Source organism: Elephas maximus, chromosome 9 (genome assembly GCF_024166365.1).
Source record: "Elephas maximus indicus isolate mEleMax1 chromosome 9, mEleMax1 primary haplotype, whole genome shotgun sequence".
NCBI classification, from domain to species: Eukaryota; Metazoa; Chordata; class Mammalia; order Proboscidea; family Elephantidae; genus Elephas; species Elephas maximus.
In genome coordinates this window covers 5,098,373-5,120,116 of record NC_064827.1, presented here as the reverse complement: position 1 = coordinate 5,120,116, position 21,744 = coordinate 5,098,373, and the positions used below count along the sequence as shown (strand labels likewise).

General features: G+C 52.3%; 1 protein-coding gene across 5 annotated transcripts in view; it reads left to right on the top strand.

Moving 5' to 3' along the window:
• Nucleotides 1–4,966: 4,966 nt before the first annotated feature.
• The window catches only part of ADAMTS13 (ADAM metallopeptidase with thrombospondin type 1 motif 13), a 33,496-nt gene continuing 16,718 nt past the window's right edge, over nt 4,967–21,744 (top strand). For 4 of the 5 annotated variants that reach the window (XM_049896131.1, XM_049896130.1, XM_049896133.1 and 1 more), the window contains exons 1-11: nt 4,967–5,159; nt 5,508–5,574; nt 9,433–9,578; nt 11,816–11,899; nt 12,592–12,716; nt 12,800–12,946; nt 14,288–14,428; nt 15,011–15,173; nt 16,028–16,132; nt 17,145–17,296; nt 17,390–17,453. In XM_049896131.1, coding sequence (XP_049752088.1) covers nt 5,043–5,159; nt 5,508–5,574; nt 9,433–9,578; nt 11,816–11,899; nt 12,592–12,716; nt 12,800–12,946; nt 14,288–14,428; nt 15,011–15,173; nt 16,028–16,132; nt 17,145–17,296; nt 17,390–17,453 — 1,311 coding nt within the window. In that variant the 5' untranslated portion in view covers nt 4,967–5,042. The remainder of the gene's footprint in view (nt 5,160–5,507; nt 5,575–9,432; nt 9,579–11,815; nt 11,900–12,591; nt 12,717–12,799; nt 12,947–14,287; nt 14,429–15,010; nt 15,174–16,027; nt 16,133–17,144; nt 17,297–17,389; nt 17,454–21,744) is intronic. The other variant, XM_049896134.1, reaches the window with a different exon arrangement.

Genomic DNA, 21,744 nt, shown 5'->3' with positions numbered 1-21,744 from the left:
TTGCATCAAGGACATCATTCTTGAAGAAAGCACGAGGTCATTAAAAGGACAGGAAAGAAAGAAAAGACCAAAAGAGATGTCAGAAGAGACTCTGAAAGTTGTTTTTGAACACAGAGTAGCTAAGTTGAAAGGAAGAAATGATGAAGCCAAAGAGCTGAACAGAACATTTCAAAGGGCTCCTTGGGAAGACAGAGTAAAGTATTATAATGAAATGTGCAAAGAGCTGGAGTTAGAAAAGCAAAAAGGAAGAACACGCTTGGCATTTCTGAAGCTGCAAGAACTGAAGAAAAAAATCAAGCCTTGAGTTGCAATATTGAAGGATTTTATGGGGAAAATGGTAAATGATGCAGGAAGCATCAAAAGAAGGCGGGAGGAATACATACAGTCACTGTACCAAAAAGAGCTGGTTGACGTTCAACCATTTCAGGAGATAGCATATGATGAAGAACTGATTTACTGAAGGAAGAAGTCCAACCTACACTGAAGCCATTGGCTAAAAACGAGGCTCCAGGAATTGACGGAATGCCAACTGAGATGCTTCAACGAATGAATGCAGTGCTGGAGGTGCTCACTTGTCTATGCCAAGAAATGTGGAAGACAGCTATCTGGCCAATGGACTGGAAGAGATCCATATTTATGCCCATCCCACAGAGAGGCGATCCAACAGAGTGCGGGAATTGTGGAGCAGTATCGTTGGTATGAAACACAAGTAAAATTTTGCTGAAGGTCATTCAAAAGTGGTTTTCAGCAGTACATCAACAGGGAACTTCCAGAAATTCAAGCCGGATTCAGAAGAGGTCATGAAACAAGAGATAACACTGTTGATGTCAGATGGATGTCGACTGAAAGCAGAGAATACCAGAAAGATGTTTACCTGTGTTTTATTGACTACGCAAAGACACTTGACTGTGTAGGTTATAACAAATTACGGATAACATTATAAAGAATGGGAATTCCAGAATACTTAATCGTGCTCATAAGGAACCTGTACTTAGACCAAGAGGTAGTCGTTCTAACAGAACAAGGGGATACTTTGTGGTTTAAAGGCAAGAGAGGTGTGTGTCAGGGTTGTATCTTTTCACCATACTTATTCAATCTGTATGCTGAGCAAATAACCTGAGAAGTTGGACTATATGAAGAAGAACGGGGCATCATGACTGGAGGAACTCATTAACTATCTGCGATATGCAGATGAAACAACCTTGCTTGCTGAAAGCAACGAGGACTTGAAGCAATTACTGATGAAGATCAAAGACCACAGCCTTCAGTATGGATTACACCTTAATATAAAGAAAACAAAAATTCTCACAGTTGGACCGATAAGTAACATCATAGTAAACAGAGAACAGATTGAAGTTGCCAAGGATTTCATTTTACTTGGATCCACAATCAACACCCATGGAAGCAGCAGTCAAGAATTCAAAAGAGGCATCGCATCGGGCAAATCTGTAAAAGACCTCTTTGAAGTGTTAAAAAGCAAAGATGTCACTTTAAGGACTAAAGTGCACCTGACCCAAGCCATGGTGTTTTCAATCGCATGATATGCATGTGAAAGCTGAACAATGAATAAAACCAAACCAAACCCATTGCTGTTGAGTCCATTCCGACTCATTGCAACCCTACTGGACAGAGTAGAGCTGCCCCATAAGGTTTCCAAGGAGCACCTGGTGGATTCAAACTGCCAATCTTTTGGTTAGCAGCCATAGAGCACTTAACCACTACACCACCAGGGCTTCTAAACAATGAATAAGGAAGACCAAAGAAGAGTTGACACATTTGAATTATGGTGTTACCGAAGAATATTGAGTATACCATGGACTGCAAGAAGAACGAACAAATCTGTCTTAGAAGAAATACAGCCAGAATGCTCCTTAGGAGCAAGGATGGCGAAACTTCGTCTCCCATACTTTGGACATGTTATCAGGAGGGACTAGTCCCTGGAGAAGGACATCATGCTTGATAAAGTAGAAGGTCAGCGAAAAAGAGGAAGCCCCTCAGTGAAATGGATTGACACAGTGGCTGCAAGAATGGGCTGAAGCATAACAATGATTTTGAGGATGGTACAGGGACTGACACTGTTTCATTCTGTTGTATGTAGGGTCGCTGTGAGTCGGAACTGACTCAATGGCACCTAACAACAAAAACAACAGAGCTCTGGTGGCACAGTGGTGATTAAGAACCCAGGCTGCTGCTAACCAAAACGTTGGCAGTTTGAATCTACCAGCTGCTCTTTGGAAACCCTATGGGGCAGCTCTGCTCTCTCCTATAGGGCTACTATGAGTTGGAATCTTCTCGATGGCAATGGGTTTGGTTTGGTTTTACGTTTTGATAGCTATGCCTGGGAGTCCTGGTGGCACAGTGGTTAAGCACTTGGCTGGTAACCGAAAAGTCAGCCTTTTGAACCCACCAGCTCCGTGGAGGAAGGATGTGGCAGTCAGCTTCTGTAAAGATTTACAGCCTTGGAAACCCTATGGGACAGTTCTGCTCTATGAGTTGGAATCAACTCCATGGCAGGGTGTTTTGGGGCAGTTCTACCCTGCCCATAGTGTCAACTCAGTGGTAACAGGTTTGGGTTTTTTTTTTTTTTTTTTGGCTTATTATCACATGGGGAGCTCTGGTGGTGCAGTGGTTAAGAGCTATAGCTGCTAACCAAAAGGTCGGCAGTTTGAATCTACCAGCCTCTCCTTGGAAACCCTATGCGGCAGTTCTGCTCAGTCCTATAGGGTCACAATGAGTTGGAATCGAGTTGACAACAACCAGTTTGTTTTTTTTGACTTATTATCATGTGAAAGGAGCCCTGGCGGTGCAGTGGTTAAGCACTCAGCTGTTAACCGAAAGGTTGGCTGTTCAAACCCATCAGCCCCTCCAAAGTTGAAAGATGTGACGGTCTGCGTCTTAAAGATTACAGCCTCGGAAACCCCATGGGGCAGTTCTGCTTTGTCCTACACGGTCACTATGAATGACAAGACTCAACAGCAATGGGTTTTTGATATTATCTCATGAGCCAATTCCATAAGATAAATCTCTCTGTCTATATATTTTGTACATTTATATATCTGTCTCTCTCTCTCTCTATATATATACACATATATGTACGTATGTATATATGCACATAACAAAAAAAGGCCAAACCCGTTGCCGTCAGGTCAATTCCAACTCATAGCGACCCGACAGGACAGAGTAGAACTGCCCTACAGGGTTTCCAAGGAGCAGCTGGTAGATTTGAACTGCTCACCTTTTGGTTAGCAGCCGAACTCTTAACCACTGTGCCACGTGGACTCCATATGTGTCTGTGTGTATATGTGTATATATTTATACATATGCACGTATATATATATATACACATATACCCGAACTCTTCACTACGCCACCAGGGTTTCCGTATATATACATATAGTACATACATATTTTTTATATGATGCATTTGATTTATGGTGTTGTTGAAGAATACTGAATAAACCATGGAATGCCAGAAGAATGAACAAATCTGTCTTGGAAGAAGTACAGCTGGAATTCTCCTTAGAAGCAAGGACGGCCGAACTTTGTCTCACATTGGACCTGTTACCAGGAGGGACCAATCCCTGGAAAAGGACATCAGGCCTGGTAAAGTAGAGGGTCAGCAAAAGAGAGGAAGACCTTTAACGAGATGGATTGACACAGTGGCTACAACACAAGGCTCAAACATAGCAACAATTGTGAGGATGACGCAGGACCAGGCAGTGTTTCATTCTGTTTTACATAGGATCGCTGTGAGTCAGAAGCGACTTGACAGCATCTAACAACGTATAGTTTTAGACATATGTATTTTTCATATCTGTTGTCATTGTTGTGTGCCACCATTAAGTCGATTCTGAATCATAGGCACCCCGTGTGACAGGGTAGAACAGCCCCGTAGGGTTTTCTAGGCTGTAATCTTTATGGAAGCAGACCACCAGGTTCTCCTGCAGGGGAGCTGCTGGTAGGTTTGAGCCTCGGACCTTTCAGTCAGCAGTTGAGAGCTTAAGTGTTGTGCCACCAGGGCTCCTTATTTTGTATATGTATGTATATACGTATGTATGTGTAATTTCCCTGTCTAATACAGAGGGTATGAACGAGAACCTTCCAGAAAGTGGAGTGGGGTTGCCAGGTGTCTTCTGATGGTGCATCCAGAGTGCTTCCATCACTCAGCCTGGTGTGTGACCCTCTCTGTGGAGTGAGGAGGGACCAGGTAGAGAGCTGAATGTAATCGGGGCGTGCAGGAGTGGGGGAAGGAGGCGAGAGTGTTGGGTGTGTTTGCAAGGAAGCATGTGTGTGCAGTGGTGGGCACGGAACTCCACGCTGGGTGAGGAGGGGCTGAGGACAGGAAACGAGTGTGGAGACAGATGACAGAATAGTAGGGGTGTCTGCAGGTAAGAGGTCTGGCCCAGGGGGTTGTTGGAGCAAATTCAGAGCAAAAGCTGGGATGCCTTTGGTGCAGCCAGCCATTTGGTCCCTCGGGGCACAAACAGGTTGTGCTCGGCTACTAATCAAAAGGTTCACGGTTCAAATCCACCCAGTGGCACTGTGGAAGAAAGGCCTGGTGATCTATTTTGCTAAGATTACAGCAAAGAAAACCCCATGGAGCAGTTCTACTGTGACACACATGGGGTCGCTATGAGTCGGAATCAACTCAGGGCGCAGGTTTGGTTTTTATACCTCTTTGATCAGACAGTGCCTCAGAGACCCAGAGAGAAGTGGCCCAGGTCACACATTCTCCTCCAGCCAGGACTGCTGGCCCTCCCCACCCCCGTGGCTAGTGTGTGCAGTGGAGGGCTCACCAGGGGGCAGGGGCGGAGTTGTCCCCATATAAACCTCAAACCAGGTTGGGGTGCTCTGAGCTGAGGCGCATTCCAGAGCCAGGCCCAGGTCACTGCCAGAGGAGCTGGACTCAGAGCCCTCTGGCCTGTGGGCCGGCAGGAGGCTCCCTAGAGTAAAGGCCCCTTAAGGTCCCGCCCAGCTGGCTCTGTCGAGGTCCAGCTTCCCAGACAGTCCCAACGCTGCCTCCTCGGACAGGCTTTCCTGAGATGTGGGGGCTGCCGTGCTGGGGGAGGCTCCCCCCTCTCTGCAAGGCCAGCCTGGGGGGCCTTCTCACGGCTGCATTCTTTCTCCTGGGCTGCTGTGGACTCTCCAATTTGCAGCAGGTGGGTATGTTTGCAGGAGCAACAGTATCAGGGGAGCCCAGGGCTGGGGGACTGCGCTCTCTGGGTCCAAAGGTGGGGTCACCTGGCGGGAGTGGTGTCCATCAGCACTCGGGAAGGTAGATGTGTTCTTTCAGCTGACCACAGCAGCTTCAAGGTTCACACTGGGGGCGGAGCGTGCTCCCCAAAGAAGCAGTTTGTCAGTACTACCCGTGGGCCAGGCCAGAGACAGGCACATTTGTCCTGAATCCGTGAGGGGCTCTCTCGGCCTGGCCATTCTGTCCTTGTTCTGGCCCTGTGCTCTTCTCCCTGCCCGCTCCCTCTCTTCCCTTCTCCTTTGGTGTTTTGCAGAGGTTTCTTCAGGCTTTGGAGCCAGTGGAGGTGGCTTCGTACCTTGGCCCGGGTTCTGCCGTTAAAGGTACTTTCCTGATGTCTTCTTAGAGGGGAGTTTCCCAGGCTTGGGGGGCTAAATTTGTGACTCCTCATTGGAGGACCGAGCCTGTGTGTCTGGGGCTTTCCGTGTGCTCTGGGCCAGGCTCCAAGGTCCTGGTGGGACCCTGTTAATTAAGTCAGTTACTTCCTGCCAAGGCGATAAAGGCTGTTCTGGTGTCTTGATGGAGCTGGGGTTCTGCCCCGGGGTCCTGTGAAATATCTCAAGAGAATGGGTCTAATTAGCTGCCCCTCGGCCCTGGGCCTTTGCTGCGCTGGCTGGTTTTCAGGAACACTTCATGGGTTCTGGAGGTGGATGTAAATATTTATTCCTTCTCTGAGAAACCAGATTAGAGCGGGGTAGTCCCTCAGCCCCCGCCTCTGGATTTCCTGTGATGAAGGCCCTTCCCCACCGCTAGTCAGTCTGTCTATGGACTTCTTCAGGGCTCTGGCTCCTTTCCAAGGGTAGGGCTATTAGCGATGTGGGGGCCCAGAGGCAGAACAGGCGAGAGCCGGGGTGGGGAGAATGAGAGGGTGCCCCACCTGTGACCAGGCTCCCTGTGGTCTGGGGCTGATGCACCCCCGAGTGCCTAAGCTAGCTGGAGGCATGCAGGCTGGGGAGTCACACCGCACTGCTCCTAAAGGGCCAGGGACCCCAGACCCATTGCAGCCCTCCTCCTCCTATAGGGCCAGGGGGCCCCAGACCCATTGCAGCCCTGCAAGGTCCAGGGAAGAGAAGTAACTTGCCACCCACCACCCTGCGAGCCTGGAGGGCTGGGCTGTCTACAGCCCCAAGATCTAGGAGGGCTGGGCCCTCCACTGCCCCAAGAGCCAAGAGGGCTGGGCCATCCACTGCCCCACAAGCCTGGAGGGCTGGGCCATCCACTGCCCCAAGAGCTGAGAGGGCTGGGCTGTCCACCACCCCAAGAGCCTGGAGTGCTGGACCATCCACTGGCCCGAGAGCCTGGAGGCCTGAACTAGAACCCAGGCCTGACTCCAAGCCAGTGCTCTTCCCCAGTAATTTCACCAGAGGAAAAAGCTTCGTTCCCTCCCCTGGGCAGGAAGGCCTGGAGGCGCCAGGTGGGGCAGTGAGTTGGCCTCCTCTTTCCTGCAGCGTCCCAATTCGCCACGGCCCCACTCACCTGTCTCTGTGATGACGAGCTTGGGGGCTCCCCTGCCAGGCCTGGCTCTGCTCTCTGCAGGCCCTGGGCCAGTGCTTCACCTTCTCCTTTTGGCCTGAGCCCACCTCCTCGTGCCTACCACCATGGGCAGTGGGTGGTGAATGCCTCGCTCTGGCGGCTACAGCAGTTTCCTGCCCACTGCCTCACAGGGGCTGGACCCTGCTACCCCCGGGGGCAGTCACCAGGGTCCCTGATTGCTCAGGCCACGTGTTGAGTGAAATGTGGGTGCCACCAAAGAGGGGCTGTGCCGGGGGTATGCGGGTGGGGCCGGTCTTGCAAAAGTCTCTTCCAGGCTTTCCCCCCACACCAGAATGTGCTGATAATTACACTTGGGTCTTTGGGGTTCATTTCAAACCCCACGTGGGATGTGTCCCAGGGAAGGAAGTAGACTCTGGGAAGCTAGGTGGGCTTCTAGGGTTACCTAGTTACTTAGCAGCAGAGCTGGGTGCAAACCTCGCTCTGGACTCCCCAGGGCCCAGGGAACTGGGGCACGAAAAGAACTCGGGGTTGGAGTCAGTTTGCTGGGTTCAAACCCCCATCACCATTATGACCGACTGGCCTCAGAAGGCCACTGGGACAGGGCTGGAGACTGGAGTGCAGGCCTCCTGGGCAGTGGTGAGGACAGCATGTCCCCAGGGCCTGGGGCTCATAGAAGCTCCTTTATCATTACCCACACCACTGCCCCTGGGTTCCGGGCTGGGGAGGCATGGCATGTCCAAACAGATGCCCTCCAGGGTCAGTCTGCTCACCAGCCCAGGCCTAGCCAATCCCTTGCAGCCTCCTTCACTCCCATGGGGCACTTACGGAGGGTGTGGAGACCATGGGTGTGTGTGGGGGTCAGGTTGGAGGCTGTGGGGGCAGGCACCACGTAGTGGCAGTGAGCATGGCCCCAGAAGGCTTGGATCCCCATCTGGCTTGTGAACCCTGGACTTGGGGATGCGTAGGAGGGCTCGGGGGCCATTGTCCCCGGAGAGGCCCTCTCCTCAGGGACTGGGCCATGTGCCAGGAGGCCTCTCTCTCCTCCAGGAGGGCGACACCCTGCTGGGCGGGGAGCGGCTCTATGTCCAGCCAGTGAGGAGGGAGCATAGCACGCTAACCCTGCCCTGGAGCCCCGCCCGGCCCCACCTGGTCCACAACCTCTCCCCCAGTGCCCTGGGGCGGGTCCTAGGTATATCTCCTGGGAGGGGGGACACCCCGGATGGACGCTCCATGGAACACCACAATCCCTGGGGGGTGCAGGGGAGCACCCAGCTTGCGGGCAGCCCAGGGGAGAATGGGGCCACCAGCTGTGCCCTCATGCTGAGTTGTAGTTGGTGGGCAGGTCACCACCCTCCCTGAATGGCCCTTCAGTTTACATTGTGGTCCAGAGACACATAACCCTGGAACCTCAAAGCCTGAGATGGGCAGGACTGGGTAAAGGTCAACCCACACTGCAACGGGCGCCCCGAGGCCAGAGGACCAGGCGCGGCTCCTCCAGGGCTGAGGGCAGCATCTCAGGGAGCAAGGCCAGGATTGGAACCCTCTGTGGGCCTGCTGCATCCGGATGCCAGAGGGGGTGTAGTGGGCTTTCTTTGCCACCTTGGGGCCACCCCACTCTAGAGGGGTGCCTGGGAGGCAGAGGCTTAGTGCTTTGGACAGAGCCATGGGGCAGAGGGAGGCCGTCCCCTGTGGTGACCGGAGGACGCACTAGCTCCCTCTCAGCCCCCACGCTGCCCCTTGCCCCCCAAGTACCCCAGCATTAGTGGGATCTGGGCCTTGGGGTGGGGGAAATGAGGAACGTCTTGACTTCAGAAGGCCTTCCTTCCTCACCTCCAGCCTCTCCCTGGTAGCGCCCCAGCCCTTTGACAGTCCCCAAATCCTGTGACATTAAGAGCCCAGAGCCTCTCAACCCCTCCCAGCGAGAGCCCACTTACTCCTGAGGAGCGTGGGGGCCAAAGTGTCCCTGACTGGTGCTGTTCATGAATGTCTGGGAGAGTGAAAGCTTTGGGTGCCTGGCGGGGGGGGGGGTGCCACGGGAGGGTGACAAGGCTGTGGAGCCTCAGAGCACCATAACAGAGCCCGTACATGGGTGGCTTAAGACAACAATCTTGTTGCCTCACAGTTCTGGGGGTTCAAAGTCTGAAATCACGGTGTCAACAGGACCGTCCGCGCTCCCTCTGGAGGCTCCAGGGAGGCGTCTGTGCTTTTTTCTGAGCTACTGGGACTGCTGGCAACCCTTGGCATTCCTTGGCTTTTAACCACATCACTGCCACCTCCGCCTCCATCATCACCTGGCCTTCTCCCTGCGTCTCTTCTCCTTTTTGTTGTGACACCCATCACATTCAGTTAGGGCCCACCCTAGTCCAGCATGACCTCATATGAACTTAAATAAAACCCTATTTCCAAACAAGGTCACAGTCACAGCTTCTGGGGTCAGGACTTCGGCATATCCTTTGAGGGGGGAGTGAGAAACACTTCAACTCATATCCCATGTAAGGCAAGAGTTCTCATGGTCCCCATTTCCTGTGAGAAAGCTGAGAAGCAGCCCCCCGATTCCTAAGCCCCACGGGGGCAGGAGGTCTGCCTCCAGTCCAGGAGCACAGGGTGATGGAGAGGCCGGCCTGGGGCCCGATGGCTGACCAGGCTACCTAGAACTGTGCTCCCAGCCCTCCCCCCTCCCCCTGCAGGCGGTCCTCCCTCCCCTCATCTCCAGAGACAGACTCGGGCTGTGGGGAACGTCCTACACCTGGAGCTGCTCGTGGCCGTGGGCCCTGATGTCCACCAGGCCCACCAGGAGGACACGGAACGCTATGTGCTCACCAACCTCAACATTGTGAGTCCCGGGGGTGGGGGCTGGGCAGGCTGACCCACCCCGGGAGTCGGACTCAGACCTCCAGGGGCAGTGGGCAGTCCTCCAGGATGGCGTTCTGCCACCCCCATCCTGTGGTCCCTGGGAGCAGTGCCCCACACCTGGGGCTTGTGACAAAACACCAGCCACTTTGTCTGGTGGGCTGACCTTGGGAGGGGGTTGAGTGTGGGTATGAATCTGAGCCTGGGGTCTGGCTGGGGCTCGGGGCCCCTGAAGTGGGGAGAGAGGTGGTCTGCTCTTCCTTCCTCCTGTCCTCCCTCACCTGGGGTGGATGTGGGTGAGGTCTGGGATGCCCTCTCAGTATCACAGCCTCTTGCAGCTTGGGTCTCTTTAACTCCCCAGCCTGTCTCCTTCACAAAGGCCAATTGACCTCTGGGAACCTGGGGTGCAGGCTGCCCACTGCCTCTGCCCCCCAGCCCCACCCTCTCCCCAGTTCTCTCCTCCCTGTGTGGCGGGGGCGGGGGCGAGGGCCTCCTCCAGTGGGAAGCCTCAAGAGACACCCCACCTTCTTGCAGGCACCCCACCTCTGCGCCCTCACTCAGCCTCTAGGGGTAAAGGGGGTCCAGGGGGCGGCATTCCCACTAGTCCACATCCCAAGAAACCAAGAAAAAAAAAAAGAAAAGGAAGAGGTGATTCTACAACCTAATTATCAAGTTTAACCTGAGGGTCTGTATGAAACCCTGTGCCCAACGACCAGAGAACACACGTTCGGGGCCCCCACAAAGGTGACTGACTGCTCTGGGCTGTCAGGGAAGCTTCCAGAAACATCAAGGGGGTCATGTTATACAGATGGCACCCACCGACCATGGTGCAGCAAAGTTAGACACAAGGAGAAGAAACTTACAAAATCATACACTGAAAAAAAATTATATCTGAATAAGAGAAAATGGATATCAGAGAACATTTAAGAAAAGAAATGAATCTCAGCTGATGACTGACAGCTCCAGGCCCCTCCCCCTCCCCCTGGTCTGCTCCAGAGATGGGGGGGTGCAGAGGAGGTCCTGGTGGCAGAGGCCCTGGGGGCAGAGCCCGTCCCAGCAGTGGGCAACACTCTCCAGAGGGGATCCTTAGCACGAATTTGTCCCCTGCCTCAGGGCAAAGGGAAAGTTCTCCTCCCCACCCGCCTCACCAATCTGGAAGCCCAAGACCACCTCAGGGTCCCGGCGGGTTCTCTGTGCCTCCCACCGGTCAGGGGGTTCCGGCCACCCACTGGGGTACCTCCTCGCATACAGGCTTGGTCCAAGTCCAGAGTAAATCTGCTTAGGGTTTCACTGGCAAGCCCTGGACATGATGTTTCCTCTTTTCAGTGAAACTATTGTTTCAGGCTTTGGGGGTTCCCCCCCTCCACACCTCTCATGTTCTGAAATTCCATAATCAAGCCTACACCCCCTCTACCTTCAGCGTGTTTTAGGAGGACTGGTCCTCGGTGGTGGATAGAAGACCTATTCCTGCCCTGCTGGTGCCAGTGGTAGCGATGGCCATTTTCATCACTGAATGGCCACCTCATGCCAGGCACATCATAGCTCATTGTCCCTAAGCTGGCCAACAGCATGGGACATTTTTTCCCCATTTCACAGAGGAGGAAACAGGGGCTTGGAGGTCAGTTTACGGGCTCTGAACATACAGCTAGGAAGCGGCAGAGCTTGGCTTCAAACTCGGGTCAGCGGAGGCCAGGGATAAGCCACACCCTCCCCGGAGAGGGCGCTGTGTCTAGTTTAGAGGACAGACTGGTTCAGACAACCAACACAAGTCTGCCGTGAGCAGCATCTCGACGGATGCACCGTGAGAGCTGGGAGCGGGAGACAGCCTTCCTCCGTGGGCCAGGAAAGGGGTCACAGGGAAGCAGGTGGCCCCAGGATGTGAGGGGTTAAACCAGCACAGGTGGTGGGAAAGGTGTTTCAGACTGAGGGGCAGAGCTGGGAAAGGACAGGGTGACCACAAGGCTGCGAGAGTCAGCATTTGAATGGAATATTCTAGACCAACGACCACGACATACACTTTCCTGAAGCTGTTTCGGAGTTTCTTCTCTTCAAGCTTGTCTGCTCTCTGTTACTGAGCCATGGGCATATCTGGCTCTCGCCTGCTCCCATCTGGGGACCAGCATTATGGGGCTCCCACTCACTCACGCTGAGTGGAGCACCCTCTCCAGGCGCCCCCCGCTCTCGTACCCCTCTAAGTCACCTCTGTCTGCCCTTCCTCAGGGGTCAGAACTGCTGAGGGACCCATCCCTGGGGGCTCAGTTCCGAGTGCACCTGGTGAAGATGATTGTCTTGACAGAGCCTGAGGTAGGCTCCAGCTGGATTTCGGTAGCCCACATCGCCCAGCATCACAGAAGCCGGGTCTCTCCTATTTTAACCCCTTGGATGCTGTGGGGCATTGTGGTTAATAGCAGGTGTCTTAGGACCGTCTGGAGAAACAGAACCAGTGAGGCCCACGTATACGTAGAGAGAGATTTACTTCCAGGGATTGCCTGCCATGATTGTGGGGACTGAGGTCCAAAATCTGCAGGTCAGGCAGCAGGCTGGAGACTCCTGTGCACTCTCGTCCCGAGACCCACAGGCCAGGCCATGGGAAGAGTGCAGAATCAGAGGGGTCAAGTTCTGTCCAAATACCTACTTACAGTCCGGAGGTAGACCACTCCCTAAGGAAACGCCTCTTTCAACTGATTGCTCGCTCACATTGCATTTCAGAAAGTGCTTACATCACACTGCATTAGATTACTTTATGGAATAGCAGCCTAGTCTAGCGTTTGGCCAAACCACTGGGCACCGTAGCCTCACCAGCAGGGCTGGTCAGACAGACCTGGACTGCACCCCAGCTGGGCTCCAACCCTCAGCATGGGCTTCCCCCCCTCTGAGCCTCAGTCTCCTCATCTGTAGCATGGGGCAGTAACAGGGTCATTAGGAGTCAGCCCTGTCCTTGATGGGGATCCGGTGAACGAGGCTCTGTTACTGACCACCCCCTCCCCACACCCCAGGATGCTCCAAACATCACAGCCAACATCACCTCATCGCTGCTGAGCGTCTGTGACTGGAGCAGGGCCGTCAACCCCGCGGACGACACAGACCCTGGGCACGCTGACCTCGTCCTCTACATCACCAGGTAGCTGAACCCCCGCTGGCTGTGGCGACCCAGCAGCAGAAAGACCCTCAATGCCACCCAGATGTCTCTTTTCTTTCCCCAAGGTTCGACCTGGAGTTGCCTAACGGCGACCGGAAGGTTCGGGGGGTCACCCAGCTTGGGGGGGTCTGTTCCTCCTCCTGGAGCTGCCTCATTACCGAGGACACTGGCTTCGACCTGGGGGTCACCATCGCCCATGAGATTGGGCACAGGTATGAGGCCCCACACGCTGTCCCCAAGATCTGGCTAAGGAGCTGCCCTAGGCCCCAGAAGGGTGAGGTCATGGCAGGCAGTGGGCCCTGGCAGAACCTGCTTGAAGGAGGCCGTGCCCTTGACCCCAATGGAATAGGAAGGTGGGGGAGAGGGCGGGGGAACAGATATTTCTTGATTACAGAATGACTCAAAGAAACTTTATTTCTTAAGAAATAAAATAAGCACAACAAACTTAGCAATCAGAAACTGAGTTTCGCAGGAAATCCAGAGAAAGAAGAAGCAGGCTGTAAAAATCACCCCAAGTCCACGACTTAGAACTTCTCTTCATATTTTATATTTAACATCAGCCTTGTCTTTACACATACTCACAAAGTTTTTATATGCAAATTTGGGGTTATGCTGCACCTGGCTTTGTTACCTGGCTTTAATGTAACAGTACATCCCAGGCCTTGCAGGGTGTTTTTTTTTTTTTTTTTTTTTTTGTATGTGCCACAATGTGATCCCCCACTGTCGGACATTGGGGCTATTTCCAGATTTTTCCTGTTACTAACATCATGAATTTTTGTGGGTAAACTTTTGCCTATATCCACCATCATGTATATAGGGTTTCTTTTGTTTTTGATTTTTAGTCTTTTAATTGTGAAAATAACACCCGATTGCTGTAAAACGTTCAAATACGTATTAGAGACTTCTTAATACAAATGGGAAGTCTCTCCATCATCCTTGCCCACCAGCTACCACCCCAAGCCCCAGGTGATTTCAACTGGATAGAGGGGTGTAGTATTCCCAGGGGTGCCGGAGATCCCAGGTGAAGGGTCACAGCTCAAGGGACAGGGCTGGGGTTCCTCCCCAGATCAGATCACACCTAAGGCTCCTGGCTCCGCCCCCTCGTGCCTAGAAAAAAACCGAAAAAGCTCTGCTGCTAGAAATAGTTTGAAAACCACTGCCTTCCACCGCCGGGGAGCGGGAATGCTAACTCCCCCACGGTTGTTTATTTAACTACGCGATACGCGCCGTCGAAGGGTTTTCCATGTAAGCCTCACGCGCTTCAAGGCGGCGTCGCCTCCAGCCTCTCAAGGGCCCTCCAGCCCCACCCCAGTTCCAAACACGGTGCATTAGTTAGCCCTGCGCATTTTGATATTTGTCAGACAAATGAGATAGGACCCTCCTTGCAGGCCCTCGTCCTGGGCAGGAAACTGAGGGAGGGCCGCTGCGGGCTCGTTCCCCTGCGCCTGGGTCCAAAAAGTCGTACTGCTGAGGCCCGAGGGCGGGCGGCCGGGGCGCAAGGTGGCCCCGGGGCCCACTAGCCCGCCGCCACTCTCAGAGCCGCCTGTCCGCAGTCTCGGCCTGGAGCACGACGGCGCACCCGACAGCGGCTGCGGGTCTAGCAGCCACGTGATGGCGGCGGATGGCGCCGCGTCCGCCCGCCGGGGACCCGCCTGGTCCGCCTGCAGTCGCCAGCAGCTGCGGCACCTGCTCAGGTAGCTGGCAGGGTTTCCACCCCTCATCCCACCCATCCCGCCTTGCGCCCCACCCCGCGCCCCGGGGTCTCCACCTACCCCGCGGCCGGGCACTTCCACCCCTGCACCCTCACTGCGCCCACCCTTCCATCCGCCTCATCCCACCCCCGCACCCCTCCATCCCCCATCCTCTCTCCGCGCGCACAGCTCCATCCTCCCATCCCCCCTCCGCGCGCACCTTCCACCCCCATCCACTCTCCGCGCGCACCCTCCAGCCCCCCATCCCCTCTCCGCGCGCACCCTCCATCCTCCCATCCCCTCTCCTCGAGCACCCTCTATCCCGCTCGAACCCACCCCTGGAGGAGCCACTTAGGTCTTCTGGCCTCGGGGGGTTCCATCTGCAGCGTGGGGACAATCATGTTGTAGGCAACCTCAGATCCCGGTCCCCTCCCAGGCTCCAGCCGCCACTCTCCTCGCCTCTCGCACACCCCGCGGTGTTTTAGCGCCCGCCTCCTCCCCTAACGCCCGGTCCGCGCGCACCCCCGCGCGCATTCTCTATCCCAACCCCACTAACCTGGGGCCTGAGTCGGGGCCGTGTCGCAGCGCAGGACGGGCGCGCTGCTTGTGGGACCCGCCCCGGCCGCAGCCGGAGCCAGCCGGGCTCCTGCTAGAAGCGCAGCCAGGCCTCTACTACAGCGCCGACGAACAGTGCCGCGTGGCCTTTGGCCGCACCGCCGTCGCCTGCACCTTCGCCAAGGAGAGTCTGGTGAGTGCTCCCGCCAGCGCGCAGGTACACCCTCCGTCGGCATTTCTGAGTCCCCATCCGGTGCAGGCGCGGTGGGGGCACTACAGGACCGGCTGGGTTAATGCTCTACCACCTCCGTTGGCGCATCTCAAAATTCTTCATAATGCTCTGAACAAGGGGCGCACATTTCCTTTTTGACTGGACTCCACCAACTCTGTAACTGGTGCTGGCCTGGCCCCTGTACCCCCAGACTCTGGGCACAGTTGGGACACTTCTCCAGAGCAGGTGGTCGCCTTGCCAGCTGTGACATGTGCTCTGATGGGGGAAGTAGGCCTGTAGGAGCCAGCCTGGAGCTGCCAGTCAGCAGGGAAGGCTTCCTAGAGGAAGTGGCCTCAGAGTTGAGCCCTACAGAGGGAGTGTGAGCCGGTAGGGGCAGGGGAGGTGAAGGCACCCCAAAGGCCAGCTTCTTCCCAGGGTTGCGTTTGAATCTCATGGGCCCCAGGCATTCTGCTTTGGTGGGCCTCTTCTGCCATGATTTTTTTTTAATCATATTTTAGTATTTTCATAAAATACATACAGTTTTATGTTCATTGGGATAAATACAAATATATAAATATTATATAATAGGATGTTTTCTTTGACTTAAAATTTCATTTTTTCTTCTGACTTAAAAGAAATTAAAGTATATCATGGATCCATGAAAGTGTGTGCCCCTTGGGCATCGTCCCTGTGCTTGGGGAGGGCCCTACCTCCTGCTTCCCACCCCGGTGACCACAGAGCAGAGTATGGCTTGTCAGGGTGTCCCCTGCCCTGGGAGGGACAGTTAAGGTGGTCCCAGACAGACGACCCCTCAGCCGGCCCTTGTCTCCCATTAGGACATGTGCCAGGCTCTCTCCTGCCACACAGACCCCCTGGACCACAGCAGCTGTAGCCGCCTTCTCATCCCCCTCCTGGATGGGACGGAATGCGGAGTGGACAAGGTCAGAGGCTGGGAGTGAATGAGTGTGTGTGCGCGCATGTGTGCGCACATATGTGTGCATGTGTTTATATATGTGTGCATGTGTGTGTGCGTGTGCATGTGTTTATGCATGTGTGTCTATGGATATGTGGGAGCATGTATATGTGTGTGCATGTGTGGGTGGGTGTGGGTGCGCTGTGGGTATGCACAGGACACCTCCAGCTTAGGGGCCCTCATTCCTGGGGGAGGCAGGAGAAGGTTGGTAACTGGGGCAAAGAGCCTGGAGCTGCCTATCCCACATGGTCACCACCTGGCTGAGAGATGGGCAGATTACCATCAGGGGATATGTCACCGGCCTTCTCACTGGTGGCTAGACTCCCAAGAGCTCACCCACCCCCACAGGGCCTGGAAGACTGGATGGTTTTTCTGGGTTACAGAGGCCTGCTCTGCGACTCCCCCAGGGACGGTGTGGGATTGAACCCCATCTCAGAATCCAGAGCTCCTACTCTCGATCTCCGCCGCAGCAGAGCGAGTGGGTGTTCACTGAGCACACGTGGCGGCCCGGCACAGGGCATATGCTAGTCTCAGTCCTCCCAAGTGCTGGAGTTAGGCCTGTGTCTTTACAAAGAGGAAACCCTGGTGGCACAGTAGTTAAGAGTTACTGCTGCTAACCAAAAGGGAAGTAGTTCAGATCCACCAGGCGCTCCTTGGAACCTCTACGGGGCTGTTCTACTCTGTCCTATAGGGTCGCTAGCAGTCGGAATCGACTGGATGGCAACAAGTTTGGTTTGGTTTTCTTTTCAGAGAAGGAACTCCCAGTGACAGGCTGCCCGAGCTTTCCCAGCCCAGCCCTCTCTTGCTGCCTCCGCCCTTCCCCCCTTTCTGCTGATGTGCTGCCTTCAGCCCCCCGCGACTGGGCAGGGTGGACCCTTCACCGGTCCGCCTGCCCCTGGGGTTGGGGGTGTGACAGGCATGGTGGGGCGTATGCGTGTTGGGGACTGTGGATGTGGAGCCGGAGCTGCCTTGCCTTGCAGTGGTGCTCCAGAGGGCACTGTCGCTCGCTAGCGGAGCTGTCCCCCATGCCTGCGGTGCACGGGCACTGGTCCAGCTGGGGGGCCCCCAGTCCTTGCTCCCGCTCCTGTGGAGGAGGCGTGGCCACCAGGAGGCGGCAGTGTAACAACCCCAGGTACTGGTGGGGGGTACAGAGGGAGGGTGGCAGCCCCAGGCTCCTAGGTTTGGTGTCGGGGAGGCCCCTCTCACCCCTCATGGGCATTTTCAGACCTGCCTTTGGAGGGCGTGCGTGTACAGGCGCTGATCTCCAGGCTGAGCTGTGCAACACCCAGGTAGGCCAGCTTCCAAAGTGGGTGGGGCAGCCTGGGCCCTGGAGGGGCTGAGGACCTGTAACTTGAGAGTGAAGGAGGCGCTGTTAATACCAACCTTGGGACCAGTGCGCACAAATGGGACGTCCCTTCCAATGACCAGCAGCACCCCCCATGCATCCCACCCCTTCCCCCATGCTGCTGCCTGCATCCTGACCACCTACATTCCTCGTAAGGAGACATTTACCCCCCCCCAACACAGCCCACTACTGTGACACTGCCAAGGATTCCTTTTACGTAGAGTTAAATTTGCTCCCCCTCTGTCTTAGTTATCTAGTGCTGCTATAACAGAAATACCATAAGTAGGCGGCTTGAACAAACAGAGTGCATTTTCTCAGTCTAGGAGGCTAGAAATCTGAATTCAGGGCACCAGCTCTAGGAAAAGGCTCTCTCTCTCTCTGCTGGCAGTAGGGGAGGGTTCTTGTCTCTTTTCAGCTTCTATTCCTTGGCTCCTTGGTGATCTTCATGTGGCTTGGCGTCTATCTTCCCCCAACTGTGCTTCCACTCTTCCTTGTTCAATGTGCTGTTTTTATATCTCAAAAGAAATTGATTTAAGACACATGCTAGACTAATACTGCCTCATTAACATAACAAGAATTCACACCCAAATGGCATTATAACCACAGGTATAGGGGTTAGGTCCCCATGCTTCTATCAGTTTGTCTTACTGTGGGGCCTTGTGTGTTGCTGTGATGTTAGAAGCTATGCTACCGGTATTCAAATACCAGCAGGATCACCCAAGGATGACAGGTTTCACTGAGCTTCCAGACTAAGACGGACTAGGAAGAAGGACCCGGCAGTCTACTTCTGAAAAGCATTAGCCGCTGAAAACCTTATGAATAGCAGCGGAACATTGTCTGATATAGTGCTGGAAGATGAGCCCCCCAGGTTGGAAGACACTCAAAAGATGACTGGGGAAGAGCTGCCTCCTCAAAGTAGAGTCAATCTTAATGACGTGGATGGAATCAAGCTTTCGGGACCTTCATTTGCTGATGTGACATGACTCAAAATGAGGAGAAACAGCTGGAAACATCCATTAATAATGTACAAAGTATGAATGTAGGAAAATTGGAAATTGTCAAACATGAAATGGAATGCATAAACATCGATATCCTAGGTATTAGTGAGCTGAAATGGACTGGAATTGGCCGTTTTGAATCAGACAATCATATGGTCTACTATGCCAGGAATGACAAATTGAAGAGGAATGCCGTAACATTCGTTGTCAAAAAGAACATTTCAAGGTCTGTCCTGAAGTACAACGCTGTCAGTGATAGGATAATATCCATATGCCTATGACAAAGATCAGTTAATACGATTATTATTCAAATTTACTTGCCAATCACTAAGGCCAAAGATAAAGAAATTTTTACCAACTTCTGCAGTCTGAAATTGATCCAACATGCACTGATAATTACTGGTGATTAAAAAAAAAGGTGATTAGAATGCGAAATTTGGAAAAAAGAAGAAGGATCAGCAGTTGGAAAATACAGCCTTGGTGATAGAAACGATGCCGGAGATCACACGGTCGAGTTTTGCAAGACCAACGAATTCTTCATTCCAAATACCTTTTTTCAACAACATAAAAAGAGACTATACATGTGGACGTTGCCAGATGGAATTCACAGGAATCTGTAATCTACTACATCTGTGGGAAGAGACAATGGAAAAGCTCAACAGCATCAGTCAGAACAAGGCCGGGGGCCGACTGTGGAGTGGATCATCAATTGCTCATACGTAAGTTCAAGCTGAAGCTGAAAAGAATTAGAACAAGTCCACCAGAGCCAAAATACAACCTTGAGTATATCCGACCTGAATTTAAAGAGCATCTCAAGAATAGATTTGATGCACTGAACATTAATGTCCAAAGACTAGAGGAATTGTGGGATGATATCAAGGAGAAAGCAAGAGATTCTTAAAAGACAAGAAAAAAAAAAAGTCCAAAATGGATGTCAGAAGAGACTCTGAAACTTGCTCTTGAACGTCAAGTAGCTAAAGCAAACGGAAGAGATGATGAAGTAAGAGAGCTGAACAGATTTCAAAGGACAGCTTGAGAAGACAAAGTATTATAACAACATGTGCAAAAACCTAGAGTTAGAAAACCAAAAGGGAAGAACAAGTTCGGCATTTCTCAAGCTGAAAGAAATGAAGAAAAAATTCAAGCCTCAAGTTGGCAATATTGAAGAATTCTATGGGCAAAATACTGAATGACACAGGAAGCATCAAAAGAACATGGGAGGAATACACAGAGTCACTGTACCAAAAAGAACTGGTTGATGTTCAACCATTTCAGGAGGTACATATGATCAGGAACCGATGGTGCTGAAGGAAGAAGTCCAAGCTGCATTGAAGGCATTGGCTAAAAACAAGCCTCCAGGAGTTGATAGAATACCAACTGAGATGTTTCAACAAACGGATACAGTGCTGGAAGTGCTCACTCATCTATGCCAAGAAATGTAGAAGACAGCTACCTGGCCAGTGGACTGGAAGAGATCCATATTTATGCCTACTCCAAAGAAAGGTGATCCAACTGAATGTGGAAATTATAGAACAATATCATTAATATCACACGCAAGCAAAATTTTGCTGAAGATTGTTCAAAAGAGGCTGCAGCAGTATATCGACAGGGAACTGCCAGAAATTCAAACCAGATTCAGGAGAGGATGTGGAACTAGGGATATCATTGCTGATGTCAGATGGATCCTGGCTGAAAGCAGAGAATACCAGAAAGATGTTTACCTGTGTTTTTTTTTTGACTGTGCAAAAGCATTCAACTGTGTGGATCAAAACAAATTATGGATAACATTGCCAAGAATGGGAATTCCAGAACACTTAATTGTGCTCATGAGGAACCTGTACATAGATCAAGAGGCAGTTTGAATAGAACAAGGGGATACTGGTTGGTTTAAAGTCAGGAAAGGTGTGCGTCAGGGTTGTATCCTTTCACCGTACTTATTCAATCTGTATGCTGAGCAAATAATCCGAGAAGATGGACTATATGAAGACAAATGGGGCATCAGGATTGGAGGAAGACTTATTAACAACCTGCGATATGCAGATGACACAACCTTGTTTGCTGAATGCAAAGAGTTTTTTTTTTCTTTTTCATGCTTTAGGGAAATTGTTTTTAGAAAATGCTTACGCTTTTTTTTTAATTTATTTTTGTGGTGAAAATATATACAACAAATTATAAAGCAATTCAACAATTTCTACATGTACAATCCAGTGACATTGATTACATTCTTCAAGTTGTGTAACCGTTCTTGCTATCTTTTTTCAAGTTATCCCACCACCAGGAATAGACATTAAATGTACCCTGAGCAGAAACTCCTCAGAAAGTTCTTAAGCTTTAAAACTGACATTATAGACTATCATTGAAACTGTGCCCTTAATGACTGTAGCAGCTGTAGCAACACAGCCTCTTAGTCAAGGGGAGGAAAATGGTCCAGATTATACTTGGGTCCTTAGAGACTTTGCTTTGCTTTATCTCCAGTGCCTAGAACAGTGACTGATACGTAACCAAAAGCCAAACCAAACCAGTTGCCCTTGAGTCCATTTTGACTCCTATCAACCCTATAGGACAGAGTAGAACTGTCCCATAGGGAGCAGAGAGGTTTTGATGCACTTACTGATGAAGATCAAAAACCACAGCCTTCAGTATGGATCACACCTCATCATAAAGAGAAAACAGAAATCCTCACAACTGGACCAATGAACAACATCATGATAAACAGAGAAAAGATTGAAGTTGTCAAGGATTTCATTTCACTTGGATCTACAGTCAACACCCATGGAAGGAGCAGTCAAGGAATCAAAAGACGCATTGCACTGGGCAAATCTGCTGCAGAAGACCTCTTTAAAGTGTTCAAAAGCAAAGATGTTAACTTGAGGGCTAAGGTGCGCTTGACCCAAGCCATGGTGTCTTCAATCGCCTGATACGCATGCGAAAGCTGGACAATGAATCAAGTAGACGGAAGAAGAAGAATTGACACCTTTGAATACGGTGCTGGTGAAGAATATTGAATATACCATGGACTGCAAAAAGAACAAGCGAATCAGTCTTGAAAGAAGCCAGTCAGAATGCTCCTTAGAAGCAAGGATGATGAGACTCTGTCTCACATACTTCGGCCATGTTATCAGGAGGGATCAGTCCCTGGAGAAGGACATCATGCTTGATAAAGTAAAGGGTCAGCGAAAAAGGAAATCTCTCAACGAGATGGATTGACACAGTGGCTGCAACAATGGGCTCAAGCAT